At 39.2% G+C, this 22,672-nt stretch overlaps 1 protein-coding gene across 1 annotated transcript; it reads right to left on the bottom strand.

The window, feature by feature from the left end:
* Nucleotides 1–66: 66 nt before the first annotated feature.
* On the bottom strand, nucleotides 67–22,261 carry ash2l (ash2 like, histone lysine methyltransferase complex subunit). The gene is made up of 17 exons (XM_051686364.1): nucleotides 22,214–22,261; nucleotides 21,431–21,497; nucleotides 18,587–18,732; nucleotides 18,400–18,488; nucleotides 17,933–18,027; nucleotides 17,740–17,835; nucleotides 15,259–15,354; nucleotides 11,880–11,955; nucleotides 11,768–11,785; nucleotides 10,864–10,972; nucleotides 5,959–6,176; nucleotides 4,035–4,202; nucleotides 3,762–3,955; nucleotides 3,390–3,482; nucleotides 3,194–3,292; nucleotides 1,965–2,024; nucleotides 67–1,273 (listed from the first exon to the last, which is right to left on the bottom strand). The coding sequence occupies exons 1-17, from the start codon at nucleotides 22,246–22,248 to the stop codon at nucleotides 1,166–1,168; spliced, it is 1,767 nt and encodes a 588-aa protein (XP_051542324.1). The 5' UTR covers nucleotides 22,249–22,261; the 3' UTR covers nucleotides 67–1,165.
* Nucleotides 22,262–22,672: the final 411 nt, after the last annotated feature.

Raw genomic sequence — 22,672 nt, 5'->3', positions numbered from 1 at the left:
TGAATTAATATTAAAGCCTAAAAGGGTGGGTATATCATAAAACATACATTTATGGAAATAAAAACTGTTCAAGCTGTTTATAAACCTATGGTTTAACTTTATTAAAACAAGTTTATGTATCAAACATGGATTAAGGGGGGAACAAATCACATTTTACATCTAATCAAATAATGTAAACAATGAACAAATTATCACTGGATAAAAAGAGGGTGATGAATGGAAACCACATGATGTCTGAGAACACTGTCAGGTCAGACACACACTTCTCAGACTTACACAGGTTAATGTACAGTTAACCCAAACAGGAATTGAGCAGTTTATATTAGCAAAGGATGAACTAAAATGCCACACAAAACTAGCCACCGCAAGACTGGAAGGGTGAATCTTATAAAAAGATGTCCAGTTCATATTTTGCCCCCAAATCAAAAGATATAAATAATAATTTGCGTAAAGAACATTAAGTCTGTTTTTAGGACTATTAAGGTCTTAAGACCTCTTTTTTGCATTGTGACATTTTTTTTTCATGACAATCAAGCACGTTTTCACCCCAATTCTCTTAACTGTAATGCATCGAGACATTTTACTTTAAGTTTTTATAATTATCATAATTCATGATTTTCATTACTAAAATCAACAAAGGCAGTACCGCAAATACTACCATCATGTATAAATACTTTTGCATTACATTAATGAGATTCTTGTCATGAAAATAATGTTAAAATGCAAAAAAGGTCCTAAAAATAGGCTTCATTTACATCAAGCAAAATATAATTTTTTATTTCTTTTAATTTTGGATCTAGACATGTTCTTGGCAGGATTTGTAAGATTCAGGAAATTAACTAGCAGGACAGATCCCAAGATAAAACTGCAGTACGAGGAAATGTAATGGGTAACCTCTAACACAACATCAACCCTACTTACATACAAATACACCATTCTAAAGCGCATTCACATCATATTCTAGCCGTTTACATCAAGTTCAGCTGCAGTATTTATACCTGTGTGGTAGAGTGCGTGTGTGTTATTAAAAGATTTAAGTAAATGGTTGTGCGTCACATGTAAAGCACTACTCAGCTGTTCTCATGAGCATTTATGAGCAGTTGCTCATACTCAACCCTTATGGGAAATTAATTTGGCATCCTGTGTCCTCAGATGACGGTTCGGTTTAACCCTCCCATGGGGGGCTGCGTCGGCCGTCTACATCGGTCTCGACGTGGTACAGAATGTCTGCCAGCGTGTGTTCAGTGACAGCGACCCATCCCATGTCACTCATCTGATCATACACAACAACAACAGGGAAACATTTACAAATGCTGCACATTATGATGGAACAGAGAACAAATAGAGAATAAATGAAACCATTTTGAAGTAACAGAGTTTGTGTCATTATGAGTTTCTGTACAGGGTCCCCACTCCTTCTGACCAAAATTTCCATGATTTTTTTATTTTATAGAGGCGGCCCTTCCATAGAGCCATTACTAGCCAATGAAATATTTAATAAAATGTCTCGTGTGAAATACTTAGACAGCAGAGTTGCAGTTTGTAAACTTTGCACGGCTAGAATTTCACAAATGGGAAACAACTCGTGTCATGCACAGAGTAGATGTCTTAAACGACTTGCCAGAACTCTGTAGAGTAGTTAAAAAATGAGTTTAAATGACTTCAACCTAAGTTATGTAAACTTCTGACTTCAACTGTATATACTGCACATATTTCAGTGCTTTTCTTAAGATTTCATTCACTTTCATGCCTTTTCCAGGCCTGGAAATCACAATTGGAAAATTGGCTGATATTTCTAGGTTTTAAATGACCGTGGGAACCCTGATGCACATCAAAAGTGGATCAGCTGCCTAGAATTTGGTGTAAACAATCAACGTTTTGGATAAAGAGCTTTCCAATATGAAAAATACTCAATCAATAAAACACTTTGGTCAGTCTAGAAAATGTTTGAATTTCGCACTTACTGGCTGAAACTTGATGTCTTTTGGAGGATATTTAAAGTGTGGTCCAAAATTAACAGACACCTGGAAAGGGAGAAAAATGTAGCATGAAGTAAAACGATTTCATCAGTTTCAGTTCATTAGGTGAGTGACGGCACTGCTTTCTATTCGATTTGGTTTAAAACAGCACCATAAACAGTAACAAACAACCCTTATTACACACCTAAGAGGGACATACATTTGTCAAATATATTATATTGACTTTTGCTTCTCAAAAAAGCTAAGACGACATATAACACTGTGTAACAAATTTTTTTTTGTTCCTGGGTAGTAAGTGTTATTTCCTGCTTGCTTATGCCTCAAAAGTATAGAAAATGGCTATTATTCCCCACGATCTTTGCTTTTGTGATCAGAACAGTGATATTTTGAAATGTACCTATTTCCAATGAGAAAACGGGTGAATGTGTGTCTTTTCGTTCACATAAAGTCAGAAAAAAACGACATATGAATCCAAATTAACATGTATTTATACTAAAGTAATATTCAAAGCTGTGCTGGTCCATAATGGTAACAAGTACCCGTTTCTTCCCCTGGCTCACTCGGTGCACCTCAAAGAGGATTACAACAGCATCAAGACCTTGCTGGATGCCTTGAAGTATGATGAGTATGGCTGGGAGGTCATAGGAGACTTCAAAATGGTGGGGTGTCCAAGGCGGTTTTACCAAGTTTCCCTGCTATCTTTGCCTTTGGAACAGCAGGAACACCAAGGTGCACTACCACAGGCGGGACTGGCCACAGCGGACCGAGTTCTCTGTGGAGAGGAACAACGTCAAGTGGGAGCCACTGGTGGACCCCCGGAAGGTGCTGATGCCACCACTGCACATCAAATTGGCCCTTATGAAACTATTTGTCAGAGCTCTAGATAAGGAGTCGGCAGCCTTCAAGTACCTTCAAGACCTCTTCTCTAAGCTGTCTGAGACGAAGGTCAAAGCCGGTGTCTTCATCGGACCACAGATAAAGAAGGATTTTGGATTCATATGTTGTTTTTTTCTGACTTTATGTGAATGAAAAGACACACATTCACCCGTTTTCTCATTGGAAATAGGTACATTTCAAAATGTCAATGTCCTGGTCAAAAAAGCAAAGTTTGTGAGTTATAATAGCCATTTTCTATACTTTTGAGGCATAAGCAATCAGGAAATAACACTTACTACCCAGGAACAAAAATTGCATTACATAGTGTAATCACGTACCGTACAGCTCTTGTAGAGGGATATGGCGGGGTAATACATGCCCTCGAACAGATTCTCATAGGCCACTCCTTGATTCACTCCATTCTTGAAAAATATCATCTAAAAAAAAAGAACATTTTACACATCAGTGATGTCATCATAATGAAATAATTGAACAATATCAGAATGGATCAATATTGTGCATTAAAACACTCACTCGGCTGATACTGGTTGGTTTCAAACTCTTCTCGGCTTTGTCCACATAATCTTTCTCTTCAAAGTACAGGTAGCTTTTGAATTTGATCAGCGCCTTTAAGATTAAATGACATGTTAACATTTCAGTAAGTTTACAGCAACTTCTGTCACTGGACAAAAACCTGTATACGCCCTTGAGTGCACAAACATTTTTGGTCCGGAAGAGAAAGACGCTAAATTTTAAATGTGTATATCTGCTAATGGCTATTTTTGTCAACCTTTTGATGTCCACTAGCATATAGATGACCTCAAATTTAATAGACATGGATGAAAATACATTTTATGTAGTAATAAACACTGTACATTGAGAAAATACAAGTGGGTGTGTTCCTACTTTGTCCTTGTATGTATCTGGCAGGGCTTTGGCAGTTTCGGTGCCATCGGGAAGCTCAATATAGAAGCCCAGGATGTCCCCCTGTCCGTAGCCATCAGAATAATGCTTTCCTATAGACTGATGGAAGCGAGTTCCTTTCTTACTGCGCCACGAGTAGCTGAACTTATCGTAACCTAGAGGAGCTTGAAGGTTACCTGAAATATCACACAACAGACACTGTAAATAAACAGGAGAGATCACCAGGTGTTTGTCTTTAACATGTGTGATACAGACCTAATGGTTGTGACCAGCCCAGTCGAGCCGCAGTGTCGGGTGGCATTTCGTCTACGGTGACCTCAAAGTACCACGCCCCCTTTCTGACCCCATGAGACGCTCTGACCATTGAGTAGCCCTTCTCACCGGTCACAGTCAAGCGGTCATCTGATATCTTTAGCTGTGGAGCTGTAATTATTTTGATAAAGGTAGGCAATAAAGAACACTAACATTGTTATTGCAATTTTTAAAAGCATTTGCAATGAATTTAACATTCATAACGTGACACACATTTCCAGGTGAATCAGAATATTCAGTGGGAAATAATGTGGGGCGGGACTTCATTTTCTCTACAAAACAGGGTGTAAAACACATACTAAGCTACACAAAACATGATCTACACAATCTACACGTACTACATGTATTTTCTCAGGCACTTTGAGTCTAAATAGATACACAACTTACATAATGTCAGTAGTACACCCAAATGACAATAGTCATCTCATACTGTTCATGTGTTACACTTGCTATAGTTTACTTCCACGTTGCTGCTTCGTCAAATAGCAATGTCAAATGTAAATCAAGTCAATCGCTGAAACAATAGGGCCACTTTTAGTAAGAAATAGCATGTACATTATGTATGTGTACACACATATGGAATACTGATAATTCACAGTGAAAATTAACGTGATATAGTAGTCAATTGTATGAATATAGTACTCATTTGTCTTGTAACAAACAAAGAAATAGATATCATGTGATGGTAAACTTATATAGATATGAAAACCATAAAAATATGATTTATGGAGGGCCTGGGTAGCTCAGCGAGTAAAGACGCTGACTATCACCCCTGGAGTCGCGAGTTCGAATCCAAGGTGTGCTGAGTGACTCCAGCCAGGTCTCCTAAGCAACCAAATTGGCCCGGTTGCTAGGGAGGATAGAGTCACATGGGGTAACCTCCTTGTGGTCGCTATAATGTGGTTCTCGCTCTCGGTTGGGAGCGTGGCGAGTTATGCGTGGATGCCGCGGAGAATAGCGTGAAGCCTCCACGTGTGCTGTGTCTCCGCGGTAACGCGCTCAACAAGCCAAGTGATAAGATGCACGGTTTGGCAGTCTCAGACGTGGCGGCAACTGAGATTTATCCTCCACCGCCCGGACTGAGGCGAGTCACTACGCCACCACAAGGAGTTGGAGCGCATTGGGAATTGGGCATTCCAAATTGGGGAGAAAATGAAAAAAATAAAAATAAAAAGATTTATTACATATCTCAGGTCTTTAATGACCACATACACTTATTATAATGTTTTGGGGGGTGGGGGGTTAGTGCAATTTTGCCATTTGTTTTGTTACACTATTAAGAGAATGGTTGAGGAATAATAAAGAGGTGTGGGCATAACTCCAAACAATGGATGAGATACAGGGGTGGAATGAGTTCCCTGGTCCCTAAAGATCGGAGGTATGCATTAAATGGTTAAACAAGAATAATAAGTGCTGTTCAGTGTTTGTTCATGTCAACTTTCTTCTATAGAATAATGTGCACTGATGAATTATGCACAATAAGTACAAAGGCAAAGAAAGAAAAAAGAGCTAATTTTGATTTTATGGTAACTTTAAAAAGTTTGGATCATTTAAATAATCAAAAAATAGCCATTTCAAAATAGCACATAATTCAAATTTTCATGCAATTCTTTAATGTTGAATATTTAGTATGAAATAATGTAGGACAGGACCTGATTTAATGCATCAGGATTTGATTGGATGGTGAAACGTAGGCTATGATTTTATTGGTTAATATTACACCTCACTAACGTGCACAGGTGAATCATACACAATAAGACCAATAGGAAGTAAATGGGGTTCATTTTGATTTAATGTAGTCTTAAAATTTGTTTTATACTTATCTGTTGCATTCCATTGTAAATGTATATATTTGCTGTGGATGTACCTCTATCATGCAGTGCCAGCAGCACTCTCTCATACAGACAGGCTCTGTACAGATCTCCAGGAATGGGCTTCCCGGCCCAGCAGTCCAGCTCTAGTTTCTCTGGGTCGGGAGCATGGGGATCCGGCTCTGCTAGGATATAACGATAACCGTCTTTATTGAAGGGATGCTCAAGTGGATATCCGTGAGGTGGTAGACGCTGAGCTGAGAACAGTGGGTCACTAGGAAAAAAAAAAGAATAAAACAATCAAATCCCCTGTGTTCTAGTATAAAATTTAAGCCATTGTCTTTTGTTAATGGAGTGAGTCCACAATAAACATTCAAATATGCTGGTTCAAAAGTATAGCCACAAGAATTAAACATACACGTTAACATGATTTTAGAGTGATAAAAATCGCTCGTATGGTTTACCGCTGTTTTGCCATCATGCCAACGAAGTAATATTGGATACAACTGTACACTGAATTGCTTGTTTTAAAAAAAAAACAAATTGTTTTTTTTCGGTAATCAACATATTACCTCAAATACTGTTGATTGAGCTTAACTTGTTAGGGTTAGACGTTAGGGTCAGGGTTAGGAGTTAGCGTTAGGGTTACTCTAACCCTAATTCAGAACATTCCTAAAATGTAATAATTTCTAGTAAAGTTTTTCGCCCATTTTGCAAGTGCAAGCGGTTGAGATTTTGGTGAATCTCAACTAAAATTTGTATTATGTCAAAATGACAAATTATACCAAGATATATCCAATTAAGTATTTAGTGCAATCAGGACAGTGGCAAGAAAAAGTATGTGAACGCTTTGGAATTAGCTGTTTTTCTACATTAATTGGTCATAAAATGTGATCTCATCTTCATGTCACAAGTATAGACAAACACAATGTGCTTAGGCTAATAACACACAAACAATTATAATCTTTCATGTCTTTATTGAACACATCCCATTAAACATTCACAGTGCTGTGGACAAAGTAAGTGAACCCTTGGATTTAATAACCCGTCGATCCTCCTCTGGCAGCAATAACATCAACTAAGCGTTTCCAGTAGGGATGCTTCGGTTGGCCGATATTCAAGTTCTATGACTCGATCGGTGATATGTCATTTGGCCGATCGCATAAACTGATCACTCATGTCGCAAAAGATGCACGGCTCCCTTAAGACTTGAGCAGCACGGGGGCCTGGGTAGCTCAGCGAGTATTGACGCTGACTATCACCCCAGGAGTCGTGAGTTCGAATAAACTTGGGTATTCATTTTCCCCTCAATGATGGCAAGCAGTCCAGGCCCCGAAGCAGCAAAGCAGCCCCAAATCATGATGCTCCCTCCACCGTACTTCACCGTTGGGATGATGTTTTCATGTTGGTATGTGGTGCCCTTCTACGCCATACGTAGTGCTGTGTGTTCTTCCTAAATAATTCAACCTTAGTTTCATCAATCCACAAAACATCTTTCCAGTAGCGTTGTGGAATGTCAAGGTGGTCTTTGGCAAACTTCAGGCGGGTAGCAATGTATTTGTTGGAAAGCAGCGGCTTCCTTCATGGTGTCCTGCCATGGATACCATACCTGTTTAATGTTTTCCATATAGTAGACTCATGTACAGAGATGTTAACCAGTTCCAGTGATTCCTTCAAGTCTTCAGCTGTCACTCTAGGGTTCTTTTTTACCTCATTTAGCATTCTGTGCCCATTGAGTCATCTTGGCTGGACGGCCAATTCTAGGGAGAGTACCCACAGTACTAAATCTTCTCCATTTATAGACAGTTTGTCTAACTGTGGACAGATGAATAGCTAAGCTCTTTGAGGTAACTTTGTAACACTTTACAGCTTTATGCAAAGCAACAATTCTTGATCATAGGTCTTCTGAGATCTCTTTTTTGCGAGGCACGGTCCACGTAAAAAGATTCTTCTGTTTAATGTTTGAAAAAAGCACTCAAAATATTTGAGTGCTTTTTATAAGTAAAAGTAGTCCTAACCTAGACCTCCAATCTCGTTTCATTAAATGAATGCAAAGTTTGCCAACTCCAGTGTCTAATTAACTTTTGTGGACATCATTAACCTGAGGGTTTACATATTTTTTCCAACCTACACTGTGAATGTTTGAACTATGTATTCAATATGTACTAGAACATCCATCCATCCATCCATCTTTGACCGCTTATCCAGGACCAGGTCGCAGTGGCAGCAGACTAAGCAAAGTAGCCCATATGTCCTTTTAACCAGCCACATCCTCTAGCTCATTCTGGGGGATCCCGAGGCGTTCCCTGGCCAGCCGAGATATATATAACATCCAGCATGTTCTGGGTCTTCTCCTGGACCTCCTCCACGTTGGACATGCCCGAAACAGCTCTGCAGGAAGGCGTCCAGGAGACATCCTAATCAAATGCCCGAACCACCTCAACTGGCTCCTTTCAACGCGGAGGAGCAGCGGTTCTACCCCAAGCCCCTCTCGGATGTCAGAGCTTCACACCCTATCGCTTAGGGTGAGCCCTGACACCCTACAAAGAAAGCTCATTTTGGCTTCTTGTATTCGTGATCTTATTCTTTCGGTCACTACCCAAAGCTCATGACCATAGTTGAGGTCTGGAACGTACACCGACTGGTAAATTGAGAGCTTTGCCTTCAGGCTTAGCTCCTTCACCACCACGGCCCAGTACTGCGACCGCATAACTGCAGACGCTGCACCGATCCGCCTGTCGATCTCACGCTCCAATTTTCCCTCACTCATATTCAAGATCCCCAGATACTTGAACTTGTCCACTTGGGGCAGCTACTCTCTCCCTACCTGAAGAGAGCAATCCACCCTTTTCCTGCAGATAACCATGGCCTCAGACTTGGAGGTGCTGACCCTCATCCCAACCGCTTCACACTCGCCCGCAAACCTCCCAAGTGTGCGCTGGATGTCACAGCATGACACCACTCTAGGACCCGTGCTAAGGTAAAGAGCTGATCCACTGTTCCGGGTTGGAATCCAAATCGTTCCTCCTCAATCTGAGGTTCGACAATCGGCCAGAGTCTCTTCTCCAGCACCCTGGCATAAGCTTTCCCAAGAAGCTCTGAGAAGTGTGTGATCCCTCGATAGTTGGAACATACACTCCGGTTCCCCTTTTTAAAAATAGGAACCACAACACCTGTCTGCCAATCCCTGGGTACCACCCCAGACGTCCACACAATGCTGAAAAGGCGTGTCAGCCATGACAGCCAAACAACATCCAGGGCGTTCAGCATCTCAGGGCGAATCTCATCAACCCCTGCCGCCTTGCCACTTCAGAGCTCTTTGACTACCTCAGTGACCTCTGCCAGGGAAATGGGTGTAACAATCTAACATAAAACAAAGGCAATCTGAGTAAACACAAATTAAAGTTTTTAAATGATAATGTTATTTCAAAAAAGTTATCCAACACCTATATCACCCATGCGAAAAACTAACTGCCCCCTTAAACTTAATAGCTGGTTATGCCACCTTTAGCAGCAACAACTGCAACCAAATGCTACTGATAACTGGGAGATCAGTCCCATTCTTCTTTGCAGGACTGCTTTAGTTCAGCCACATTGGAGGGTTTTCGAGAATGAACTTCCCATTTAAGGTCCTGCCACAGCATCTCAATTGGTTTCAAGTCAGGACTTAGACCAGGCCACTCCAAAACTTAAATTTTGCTTCTTTTGAACCATTCAGAGGTGGACTTACTCCTATGCTTTGGATCATTGTCTTGCTGCATAATCCAGTAGAGCCTGAGCTTCAACTCACGGACTGATGACCGGATGTTCTCCTTTAGGATTTACTGGTAGAGAGCAGATTTCATGTTTCCCTCAATTACTGCAAGTTGCTCTGAAGCAGCAAAGCATCCCCACACCATCACACTACCACCACCATGCTTGACTCTAGATATGATGTTATTTTTGTGGAATTCTGTGTTTGATTTACACCAGATGTAACAGGACCCCTGTCTTCCAAACAGTTCCACTTTCGACTCATTAGTCCACAGAACATTCTGCCAAAAGGTTTGAAGATCATCAAGGGGTGTTTTGGCAAAATTCAGACGAGCATTAATGTTCTTCTGGGTTAGCAGTGCATGGATGGCATTTTTGTCCAGTGTCTTTCTGATAGTGGAGTCATGAACAGTGACCTTTAATGATGCAAGAGAGGCCTGCAGTTCCTTGGATGTTGTCCTTGGCTTTTTTGTGACTTCCTGGATGAGTCGTCGCTGTGTTCTTGGAGGAATTTTGGAGGTTGGCCACTTCTGGGAAGGTTCACTACTGTTCCAAGTTTTCTCCATTTGGAGATAATGGCTCTCACTGTGGTTCTTTGGAGTCCCAGAGCCTTTGAAACCCTTCCCAGACTGATGTATTTCAATCAGCTTTTTCCTAATCATTTCTGAAATTTCTTTCGACCTTGGCATAGTGTGCTATCGGGTGAGACCTTTTAGCCGACTTCATAAATGCTGCTGATAAACTTCTATTTAGGTGTTGATTTGTTTGAACTGGGCTGGCAGTAATCAGGCCTGAGTGTGCCTAGTCCAGCTGAACCCCATTATGAATGCAGTTTCAAAGATTTGGGGATTTAGTAACTAAGGGGGCAAATACTTTTTCACACAAGCCCAGTTGGCATTGGATAACTTTTTTGCTTCAATAAATAACATTATCATTTAAAAACTATTTTGTGTTTACTCAGTTTGCCTTCGTTTTATGTTAGATTTTTTTTGAATTTTTGAAACAATTTAGTATGAGATATTCACAAAAACAGAAGAAATCAGGATGGGGCAAATACTTTTTCACAGCACTGTAACTTAGATGAAGATCAAACCAGATTTTAAGATAAATTTATACATAAATGCACGTAATTCTAAAGGGTTCACATACTATTTTTGCCACTGTATTTGGGAAGCAATTAAAGCCCTAATATTGGCTGTGTTTTTTACCTGCGTGTTCTCTTGGCTGTTCCAGCAGCAGCTCCGTCCTGTTGATGTTGTTGCTGTTGTTTGCGTTTGGCTCCTCTGCCTTTACCAGAAGTAGCTGGAGGAAGTCCACCTGGGACACACAGGAAGTAAGAGACACAGATCGAAGACCATCCTTACTACAAACACTATTGGCATAGATTCAACCTATCTCGCATGCTCCGATTTATTCAAGTTTACTTTTCAGCCCAATTAATCAGCCAAACCCTCCTCTAACATTTCAGCTACACCAAGTTTACTAAGCACAAACTAGTAGTCAGGAGAGAGCGAGCAGCCCAGCTGAGTGTTGGTCAAGGCTTGAGTTCAATCTAAAGGCCACAGCATTTGACAAAACACGCCAATTATGAAGCGCCAAAGTTCATTTATATGGGCCAAAAGCCATGTTGGTTAGATTTCAAATCAACTGCTGTGTGCAACAGGTAAGAGAGGGGGCACAAGCACACAGAAGCATGAATTAGTAGGTGTGTTCGACTTCAACTGTGCCTTGCTTGACCGATCGGTGAGATTTGGCGGTTGCAGTCAGGGGAGGAGTTGAAAAGAGCTGCCAATTGTGAATAAGCTTTGGAGCAACTGCACCATTCAAGCCAGGCGGCTGGCCTCGACTCGCTCTCGTAGCAGTGGTGTCGTCAAACTTTCCATAGCTGGCATGCATTGCTTCAAGTCAGGCGCTGATTGGTCGGTGAAATGCTGCGTGAAGTCGAACACACCTTGGGTAGACATCAGGCTGCAGGTTTAGGGGGTGTGGCCAAAAGGAGCAAGCAAATCATTGGAGAGCGCTAAAATCAAATGCAAGGCAAGGGGAGGTGACATAAGCACCAAACAAAAGCCTTTCATCTTAAACGGCACATGAAAACGGCTTCATATTCACCTGAAAAAGTTGCTCCACCTGAAATATAATGTACAGCTTTAATAGGATTCCCTCAATAAAGGAAATATGCAACTATAACTGTGATTTATACATTTAGAATAGTTCAGCTCACCATTCAACCCTCCAGAACCTGTGATTGTCGTCATTTGCTTTTGGTTGTCATATGATGGCCCAATATTGCCCAGATACTGAAAATACAAAGAGCACGACATAAACTCAAAAAATGTCTTTTAAAAAGAACTTCACAGAAAAACTAAAACACTGGGTATGTTCAAAATGGCATTTTTGAAAATAGTAGTATGCACTGCCAAATGTTAAGACAAAAACACAAAATTGTATTAAAAACGGGGAACAACCATATTTATTTACGAGATAACTGGACACCACTTAGCAGGCAATGTAGTAAGGTCATGGGACAACAATAACTGGGTTTCCATCTAAATGTTTAGCATTTTTAAGAGCATTTCTAAAAATATGACTAAAGAAAATATGAATCATTGCACATTTTCATCCGCTACGTCAAGGCGCATTATCTTTTTGTCTTGGAGCAGCTGTACCTCGTTTTATAAAATGCTGCCAGGAGACGCTGCACAATAAGTGTAATATCTGATATAATGAGAGCTTAAACGGCTGCTATGCCCATACGCCACAAGCCTCCATATTCCTGTGAGCGCCCGCTCTCAAAAGTGTTCTGGCAGATTGTGAAGACCCACTTAAATGACCAGCTGTGGGTTAAACACTTCTAAATGTCAAGGGTTATGTTCGAAGAATTGTGAGCCGAGGTCTGACCTCTCGTTGGGTCTTGTGTTAATTTCGTTAACGAAAACTACAATGGAAAATGTTCGTCAACGACCTTTTTTTCCATGACTAACACGAGATGATGACGAGATGGCACTGATGTCATTAAACACTAACTGTGACTATATTAACATGCAATATTGTTGAATTAAAAAGACAAGACTAAAATGTAGTTTAAAAAATAAAAACTTTTCCAAAATCTCTCTTTATTTTCGTCGAAAAAAGAGCCAACAAAATATTATAGACCGTTTGTTTTTTCTAAATTACAATCCAAATATCCTGTTCATTGGATGGCATGAGCAGCCGTTTCCTTTCCTGTGCTGCACGTGGCATATCAGGACTTAGCAAGCGCAGTGTAGAGTACCTTACGGAAAGCTAACATTCGTTAAATAGTCACAGCAACAGTTGGACTTGGGAGAAAGAGAAGATCTGATATTTGGGCCCATTTTCTCTATAATGAGGCTGAGAAAAAAAATGCCTTGTTATTTTGGAAGGGAAGCAATGTGGACACACAATATCTGGAAAGAATACAACAAACCTCAAGCGGCATATGAAGGCTAACAACAAAGAAATTGACGTAGGTTAAGGTCTTGGTGGTTACGTTTTTTAAGCTATATTAAAACAACTATATTAGACAACTTAAGCTATATATATATATATATATATTTTTCTCCCCAATTTGGAATGCCCAATTCCCAATGCGCTCTAAGTCCCTCGTGGTGGCGTAGTGACTCGCCTCAATCCGGGTGACGGAGGACGAATCTCAGTTGCCTCCACGCCTGAGACCGTCAATCCGCGCATCTTATCACGTGGCTTGTTGAGCGCATTACCACAGAGACGTAGCGCGTGTGGAGGCTTCACGCTATTCTCCGCTGCATCCACGCACAACTCACCACGCGCCCCACCGAGAGCGAGAACCGCATTATAGCGACCACGAGAAGGTTACCCAAATTGACTCTACCCTTCCTAGCAACCGGGCCAATTTGGTTGCTTAGGAGACCTGACTGGAGTCACTTAGCATGCCCTGGATTCGAGCTCATGAAAATAAGCTTAATAAGCTATATTAAGACAAGATGATGGTGTTAGATTATGTAGGCTGTGTTTTATAACTAGACTGAACTCATTAAGCTAACAGGCTAGCAAATTGTTGTGAAGGAGCTGAAAATGAGCGGCTAAGGTAATGTAGGATTGAGTATACACCAATGACTTATGTATTTTGGCATGTATTTGGTGACATTGCTGCATTTATTTGTCCTTCACATTACCATCAAAATGAATTTGAATGTGTTATTAAAACTAATTGCCTACAAAAACATTCCTCAAAAAAGGTGTCTGCAGTAATTTGTCTGCATAAAGTATATTGTGAGTATAATTCCACCTAGTTTTGATTGTGTAGTTTTCTTTTATTAAGTTAAAATCATAGCAATGATTTACTTATAGTGCAACACTTTGCATCAGTCTAAATGCAATTAAAATATGACTAAAATGTCAACAGTTTTCATTTAGACTAAGACTAAACTAGACTAGACTAAAATACTGAGGGTTTCCTTTGACTACAATAAGACTAAAATGCCCAGACTTTTAGTCAACTAAAACTTGACTAAAAAAAAAACAGGATATGGTTGACTAAATATGATCAAAACTAACAAGGACATTTGACACAGGACTAAGACTAAATTAAAGAATAGCTGACAAAATGAACACTAGCTGGGTCAGTCACATCACGCTATTGCACACTCATAACATGTGCACAAATGGTCAAAACACATCATCGTTTTGCAAATAAACTTTCCATCCCGATCATTTTAACTAATGCAAAACTCTAGATAATCCACCTCTACCTAGTGCATTAAATTGTTGGCGAATTTTTAGTTTATTTGCATATCAAGCGTTTCCATTCAGGATTTTTTATGCACAAATTAAAAATGTGCAAAAATAGTTGGATGAAAACCCAGCTAATGTAGCACACTACTGTATTTATTGTAGCATACTGTATACTATTTCACATACAAGTTTGTTTTTAAATATATAGTGTATATTGTGCAAGTATTCAATTCTAATATTAGCCACTAGAGGTCGACCAATAGTGGATTTTTCTGATAACCGATTAATCGGTTGATAGTTTTGAAAATCGATTTATAGAAGAAATTTATTTTGACCACATTTTTCTCTTAATTTTGCATTTCTCCTAATTCCCAGAAATTGCTAAATGTATACAATTCCCAATTTACAGAATGTAAAAAAAAATTGTTGTTAGTCTTTCCTAATTGTGACTGGCACAGACATAAGTCCAAAATGAGTAAAATCACAGATGTAGCTTATTATTAAACCAAAATCCCCATAATATTAAAAATTGCAGCATAACGCAGGATTTCTTACTCTAAACTAGCCTGAAACACACCAGGGACTCTTATTTTGGAATGACGGTGACTTGGCCCTGTTACAAAGCTCTATATTAAGTATTAACCAAATTAAGCTTTTCATATATATTCACCAGATGAGGTTTAATGAGGATTAAGATTTACTAGTTTTTCACAAGATATAATTAATGTTTTTATTTCACCTCTAGAGGCCACTGTTATACCCCTCCATCACCAGCCACAGAGGAACATGGTGGATCGGTAAAACCGATATATCGGTCTTCCTTTGTTAGCCAACTATGTCCATATGGCTAACATAAAAAAAGGTTGTACCTGATCAAGCAAACCAAATTTGGGATAGTCCTCTTCAGGGTCTTTGCTGCCGGGATCTGGATGCTCTTTCACCAGGAAAACATCCCGCTCTTTACACTGAGTAAAAAAAAAAAAAAAACACAAGTTGCTAAACATTATAAAACATATTGTGACTAGTTTTAACCTTGTGCGACCCCGCGGCCTCATGCGAGGACTCGCTATACGCAACGCATAGTTTAAATTAATAAAAACTGACTGAATACTGTTCACAAGACTTTAGACTGTCATTTAAAGGGTTACACCTCTGAAGCACTGAGTCACGTGACACAACAGCATGCCGCGATTTCATTGAAGCGCTCCTATGGACACAGCGCATACAAAGGAGCCTCTGGTAAGAAACCTCTTCAAACGTTTGAACTGAAACCTATTTGGCTATAAAGAGGAGAGTCTCTAATTTCGTTTGATTTGCCGCTTTAAAAAATCTGTTCATTTTTTGCACTTTGGCGTGCTGATAAACATGAAGTACTCGGATGAGTGCAGTGGAGCGGTTTTCTGACAGACGTACCAAAAACATGTTCGTTATTTTTAATAACTACACAGTAATGAATCTGTGGGTCATTTAAGGCTTTAGTTTAATATAAATTGTTATATTTTTGTTTGTTAACACTGTACAATAAGGTGCTCCTCATTAACATTAGTAAATGCATTCCTATTTCACATTGAGAATCAATGGGTTCATCCAAAAGCTGAAAATGTTGCTTTCAGAGGCTTTATATGGAGTTAGGATGAAAATAAGGTGCATTTCACACTGTTCTGAGACCAGTGCAGACAGACAGCACACTGGAGGTTAAGTCATTCACTAAATAGGGAGCAAGGGAGCATCCTATAACTTTCCAATGCAGTTAAGTGCATTCAATCCTAAAATTGAATCCAAAAGTTCAGTTTAAGGCTGCAGATGATGTTTGGATCACTCAACATATTTGACAGACATGAGACAATAATCAGTACATAGACTCAGAATTTTTTTTTTTTTTTTTCCTTTTTCACCCAATTTGGAATGCCCAATTCCCAGTGCGCTTTTAAGTCCTCGTGGTGGCGTAGTGACTCGCCTCAATCCGGGTGGCGGAGGATGAACCCCAGTTGCCTCCGCGTCTGAGACCGTCAACCCGCGCATCTTATCACATGGCTTGTTGAGCGCGTTGCCACGGAAACATAGCGTGTGGAGGCTTCACGCCATCCACCGTGGCATCCGTGCTCAACTCACCACACGCCCCATTGAGAACTAACCACATTATAGCGACCACGAGGAGGTTACCCCATGTGACTATCCTCCCTAGCAACCGGGCCAATTTGGTTGCTTAGGAGACCTGGCTGGAGTCACTCAGCAGGCCCTGGGATTCGAACTAGCGAACTCCAGGGGTAGTAGCCAGCGTCTTTTACCACTGAGCTACCCAGGCCCTCATAGATTCAGAACTGTCTAATTTAAATTTAATTTTAACATGATTGGCAGTGATTTGATGATGCTGACCATTACCTTTAATCAAAATTATGTGTTCACCTTTCTAGAAAATCAGCTGTAATGTCTATAACATCTCAAAAACATGAATAACCAACAATCCTGGACACAAACTATTTGATGAAAAAATATAGCTTGGTATTTCTTAAAATTTCACAACTTAGTTCCGCTGTCCACATATGAGGACATACATTTTTTTTTGTTTATTAGGTGCTATAAAAACTTTTTTTTGGGGGGGGCTGTTTATTAGGTGCTACTAGTTACAAATCAAAAACTGAATGCAAAATGCAAACAGAAGTCACGCAGGGGTCTCAGGAGGTTAAGCAGGGACTATAAACAAAATGTTTTTCATTCGGTTTGTTCTAAGCAGAAAATGTATTTTCTCATTCCAGTTCCAGCGTTCCGCTGCCTCCTTTCCAACTGGTAACTGGTTCAAACGAATTAAAGAACGGTTAATAACGTTCTTTTTAAAATGACAGTACCCTGTGCCAAGGTAGGTGATATACCAGTTGCAGTGATGCCAGATCTCATAAGAGAAACAAGCGACCTGGTCTGGAAAAACAAGCTCAAACTAAGGGACTTGGTTTGCCAAAAATAAGCAGAAATATAAGCAATTTATTGTTTCCCATGTGGGGGAATTATCAGCATAGAAATCATAGTAATCATAGCATACAGTAGTCTATATAAAATAACGTCTTTTCAATAAATGTATTCTTAATATTAAATACAGTACTGTGCAAAAGTTTTAGGCACTTGTATAAAATGTTGCATAGTGAGGATGTCTTCAAAAACAATGCCATAAATAGTTTTCATTTATCAATTAACATCATACTAAGTCCAGTAAAAACATTTGCCTTCAAAACAGCACCAATTATCCTAGGAACACCTTGGTCTTGCACTGTGAAAAAGTATTTGTTTTTGGTTTTTGTTCCTTGAACCGTTTTTAGTCTCTGGTTTTCAGTACAGTAAACATCTGAATCACTCACCATGGTCTTCACAATGTTATTAGGCCAGGTTAGTTTGCCAGGTCTTTGACGGGTCGTCATACACTCCCAATATTTGTCAATGAACGGTATGATGTCCTTTAAAAAAGTTCAAACAGAAACACTGAAACAACAACACAAAACAAACAACATGTCACTATAGCCTGTTAACTTCAGATGAATGTCTTAACAGTACCTTGTCTTTGGAGAACATTGTTTTGGGATGCTCATCTTGAGTTCTGGATCTCCATGTCAGATTTGCCAAAGCGGTGAGACACATTTCCTTGAGATCTGTGGATGTAAAAATGTTCCACTACTGAATAGATGGGCAGTCCTTAAAGACAACATGAAGCTGCATTTGGATTCATTGTACTTCTGAAATGAGACTTATTTTAAAGTGAAACAGAATAACAGGGTTTTATTTTACCCAATGAGATTAAATTAGATTGTGAAAAAAACCCCACCGGCCTTGGTTACACCTTCAGAAATGAAAATGTGTACTACTTTTATCTTAAATTATGTGCACTGATGAATCTTGCACAATAAGACAAGGAACGTGTATTATGAAAGTAACAGTCAACTTTGATTTCATGTTCACTTTCACCATCTGAAAACAAAACTGTGAATATCTGATCCATATATAACCAAAGCAAATCCACTTACTAGCTTGTTTCCTCAGAAAGTAAGTGTTTCCACTGTGGTGACAGACATTGCAGTGGAACACATAGTTGGTCATGAACGGGAGGCAAGTTCTGCAGGAAGAGGACACAGACAGGGTACATACATGCATGTGGGTTCTCTCTCTCAATACTGACAGAGTAAGTGAGGTGATTAAAAGAGACAAACATACGCCGTGTCAATGCTGAAAGTGTCGGCTGTAAACCACTTCATGCACAGCGCACACTGCAGCTCAAATTCACCCAGCTGACGGCCGTTCTCGTCGTCTCCAGATCCCGTCTGAGCGTCAGCCGCCTCTGAACTGTCACCGGCCATGTCCTGAGGGGAATTTGAAAAACATGTGCAGGTGAAATTCAATCCAAGCACAAACACAACACTTCGAGCAGAATTATCCACTGTTTTATTGGAGTACCTGTATTAACTGAGCTTCAGATGTGTGTGCTTCTCATCTCTTTCAAATTATGTTGATATCAGAGTCCTCGTTTCCATCTGGTATTAAGATGTGTTTCCGATCACGTGTTCAACGCTAAATACAGGTCTAAACAGTGGTCTAAAACATTTTGTGATCGGATCACAAAAACCACATACGAATGTGTGTCCACATCACATCTGAGGTGTAAACGCTAATCCGTCCTGTATGCGTCCTGGCAGCAGTGAAGCTCCACCCCTCACCTGCCAATCAAGCACTGCGCTAAAACAAGACTTTAAACTTTGCCGTTTACAAGCGGCTTTAAAAGAAAATAACCGTCCGATCTGAAAATGTAAAAAAGTGTATACATACACAATCACAACGGATCTTCTTTAGTGTGTCTGATATCAACAAAGATGACAAGCACGATCACCTGAAGCACCTTTAATACAGGTAATAAACTAAAACAATGGATAATTCTGCTCAAAATTATGCATTAGATTACATTTCATCTGCATATAGGAGAAAAAGCATGCCGTTTTTTTTTCTTCATGTTTTATTTGTCTTTTCTGACTTTGTTGCGCTTTATTATCATGCAGTAACACACTGATATAGTGACTGATGTATGTTGTCATGAAACAGAGACCCTCCCCTACAAATCCGAGCACAAGTGGTCACAGGAGACGCATTTAAGTGACCGGGTGTAAACAGCGATGTGTCTCACCTGACCACATGTGATCAGATCACCCGAGACGCATCTTAATACCAGGTGGAAACGGGGTCAGAAACACTGAAGAAAATCAGTGAAGTTCTCATGCTTATGTCTTTTTCCAATTTTTCCGATCAGACTGTTATTTCCTTTTTAAGCCGCTCGTAACCGGCAAAGTTTAAACTGTTGTTAGTGCAGCGGTTGATTGACATGTAAAGGGTGGCGCATTCAAGACCGATACACATCAAATGCGTCAAAACAATTGCTATCAGATCCAGTGTTGGGTAAGTTAAAAAAAAAAAGTAATTAATTACTAACTACTAATTACATCATCTACAGTGTAATTAGATTACTGTACTAATTACTCAGTGCATTACTTATTACTAATTACTTTCTAAAACCCTGATCAACCTCGACCAGATGAAAAATACAAGGATAGACATGAAACTGTTCTTTTAATTCATTCAAATAAATAAATTATTCATGAACTGGCCAAAGAATTTAAAGGGGCAGCGTTAAATTAGAAAACATATATTTTAACATTAGACGTTAAATTTTGATTTTAAATTCACTATTGTTTTATATAGAATTGTTCTATAGTCTATACAGTATTTAACGCAATTACATCAGAAGTAACTAATTAAATTACTGAAGTAATCCCTTACTTTACTTTTTTCCAATGAAAAAGTAATTTAATTACTTAGTAATGCATTACACCCAACACTGATCGGATCACCCGAAACTCATCTTAATACCAGGGTAGGGTTGCACCTGCTGTGCGTAAGTTCTCACATAAGTTGAGATGTAAAGTTCACACTAAGGGCTGAGTAACTACTAGTTAGTTTGTAACTAAGTCAGTGCTTAATTTGTTTGCACCACCTGTTCTTAACTAGTAGGTCATAAGCTCTCCGTAAAGTGATGCGTAGTCACATAATATGACGTTTACTTGTATTGATCCAATAAACAGCCTTCAAATTTGTACACAGAAGTGTTAAAAAGCCGTGAATTTCAGTTTGATCTTGTTCCGCTTGACGTTCAAACCGTGTTTGCTCATGTAACTGTCAGCTGTAATAAATTATATCCCCATTAAAATACAATACGTAATAAAAGTAGATTTGATAAATAGTATATTTGCCATGTGTAAATAACAATATATCGGAACTGTATCTATAATACATCAGGGGTGATAAATAAATACTAATACAACAGGCTAGAAAAATAGACATTTATTCATTTTAATATCCTATATATATATATATATATATTTTGAATGTGTTGAAACTTAACACCGGGCGACGCACCCTGAAAACTGCACCGTTAGAACGGTTTCATGCTGAAGAGCCAATTAAAAGTATGTTTTTTCTCTCTCGTAAATGTAAACATCATACTGTATGTCGAAAGGACCGATGCCTGTCACGCAAAACATGAGCTCATTGATATCATTAAATATCAGTCTGCTTTTTTATTCCATCAGTTACTCCTGGTTGGAGGCTGCCGTAAATATTTAGTTTATATGTAGGGTTACGTCCTACCCAAGTTTAATGGTGCAACACTCAAATATTTAGTAGTGCGTAAATTGTAACTTAGTGCCCATTTATGCCACAACTAGACTAAGTTTTAACGTACGTATAGCTGGTGCAACCGGCCCCTGGTGTAAACGGTTAAATATTGATGACATCATTCTAAAAGACCCCACAAAAACTAGGAGGTCTGTGGCTTTTAGTCCAGGTCTGTTAGCTTTGATGTCATCAATATGTTAGTGCAAATAGCAAATTATGTTTTTGCTGGACTGTGACAAACTCAAGCCTACTGCCTATTAAAAAAAGGGACAAGCCCTTTGATATGTCCAACCCCAACTTACTGTTTCAATAGGAAATACAACAAGACAAGAAACATACCATAGTCTCTTTCCCACTGGAAGACTCCGTCTCCATGTTTGTAGTCAGATCGCCAAATGAGGCATCTCTGGAAAAACACATATTATATAGAATAAGAGATATAAAGTGATAAAATTGCTCACTAAATCACACTTAATGGAGCTCTTCTGAAATAAAAGTGTCTTTTATTAGGCTACTGATACAACTATGAGTATATATTTTAAAAATGTCAAAAGTACAACTAATTTATTTGTATAAAAATAATTAATTATTGAGGAAAATATATATTTTTTAATTGTTAAGGTCAGGGAGAGGGTGGAAATTTGACATGCAAAACTAAATTATGACTGCTTTTGATGCAAGAGGACTTTATGGAATAAAAATGCATAAATGTCTGAATAAGAAGACTATATGCCTTTCAGAATCCTAATAATTTAAGCATAACTCAACTAAACACAATAATACGATATAGAGTATTTGTATACGTTTGTTTTGGCATAGGTCATCAGGGAAAATAAGGTAAAACACAACAAAACAGAGTAAGCATAGAGTTTAAGCGAAATAATTTCAACAACACGTGAATAAGATTAAAGAACACAAGAGATTAAATCAAACAGGACATAAAATTCGCCCATTCACTTCATTATACCGCTTGATTTCAGTTTGTTGCGGTGTTTATTCTCTAAACAGTTATCTTTTTACCTCAGCTATTTTATACATATATGTGTAAGACGTTAAGACTCTATATTGATTATTATTATCGGTGTTGTATTGATAAATACAAGTGTTTTCATTGATTCTCACCTTTCTGTTGTTTCTCCGCGCGCCTCTGCAGCCATCTTAAAATAACGACCACTGAATGAAATATCGCGATGATTCACGCGATAGGAGAAAGGTGCCTCAGTTTGTTCCTGGCAGGAGCCTCAGGGTGGGGGCGGGGTTAGGGCATCTGCTGCCTCCCAGGAACAGTCTGAGACCCCTTTGTAATGATGATTCAGCGGCTTCTCCGCGAGTGTGCTGACGTTCACTGGCACCTGCTAGTTAATTGTGCAATTCCATCGTTGAGAAAAGTTGTAATAAACAGTTTTAAAATCTATTTCAGGGAAGCTTTCTGTACACATGAACATGCACATTTTAATGGCCAATGAAGTTCTGTTCTGTGCTGTTTATCTGGTAAATTTATATCGTCTGACTTGTCAGCTATTTTTTGCGAATGAGATAGGCCTACGTTAATTGGTGTAAAAGTCTATTGTAGGTAACTCC

This window comes from Myxocyprinus asiaticus, chromosome 43, assembly GCF_019703515.2.
Source record: "Myxocyprinus asiaticus isolate MX2 ecotype Aquarium Trade chromosome 43, UBuf_Myxa_2, whole genome shotgun sequence".
NCBI lineage: Eukaryota > Metazoa > Chordata > Actinopteri > Cypriniformes > Catostomidae > Myxocyprinus > Myxocyprinus asiaticus.
Note: the sequence above shows the minus strand (reverse complement) of the source record. Positions and strands in the feature narration are given on the sequence as shown.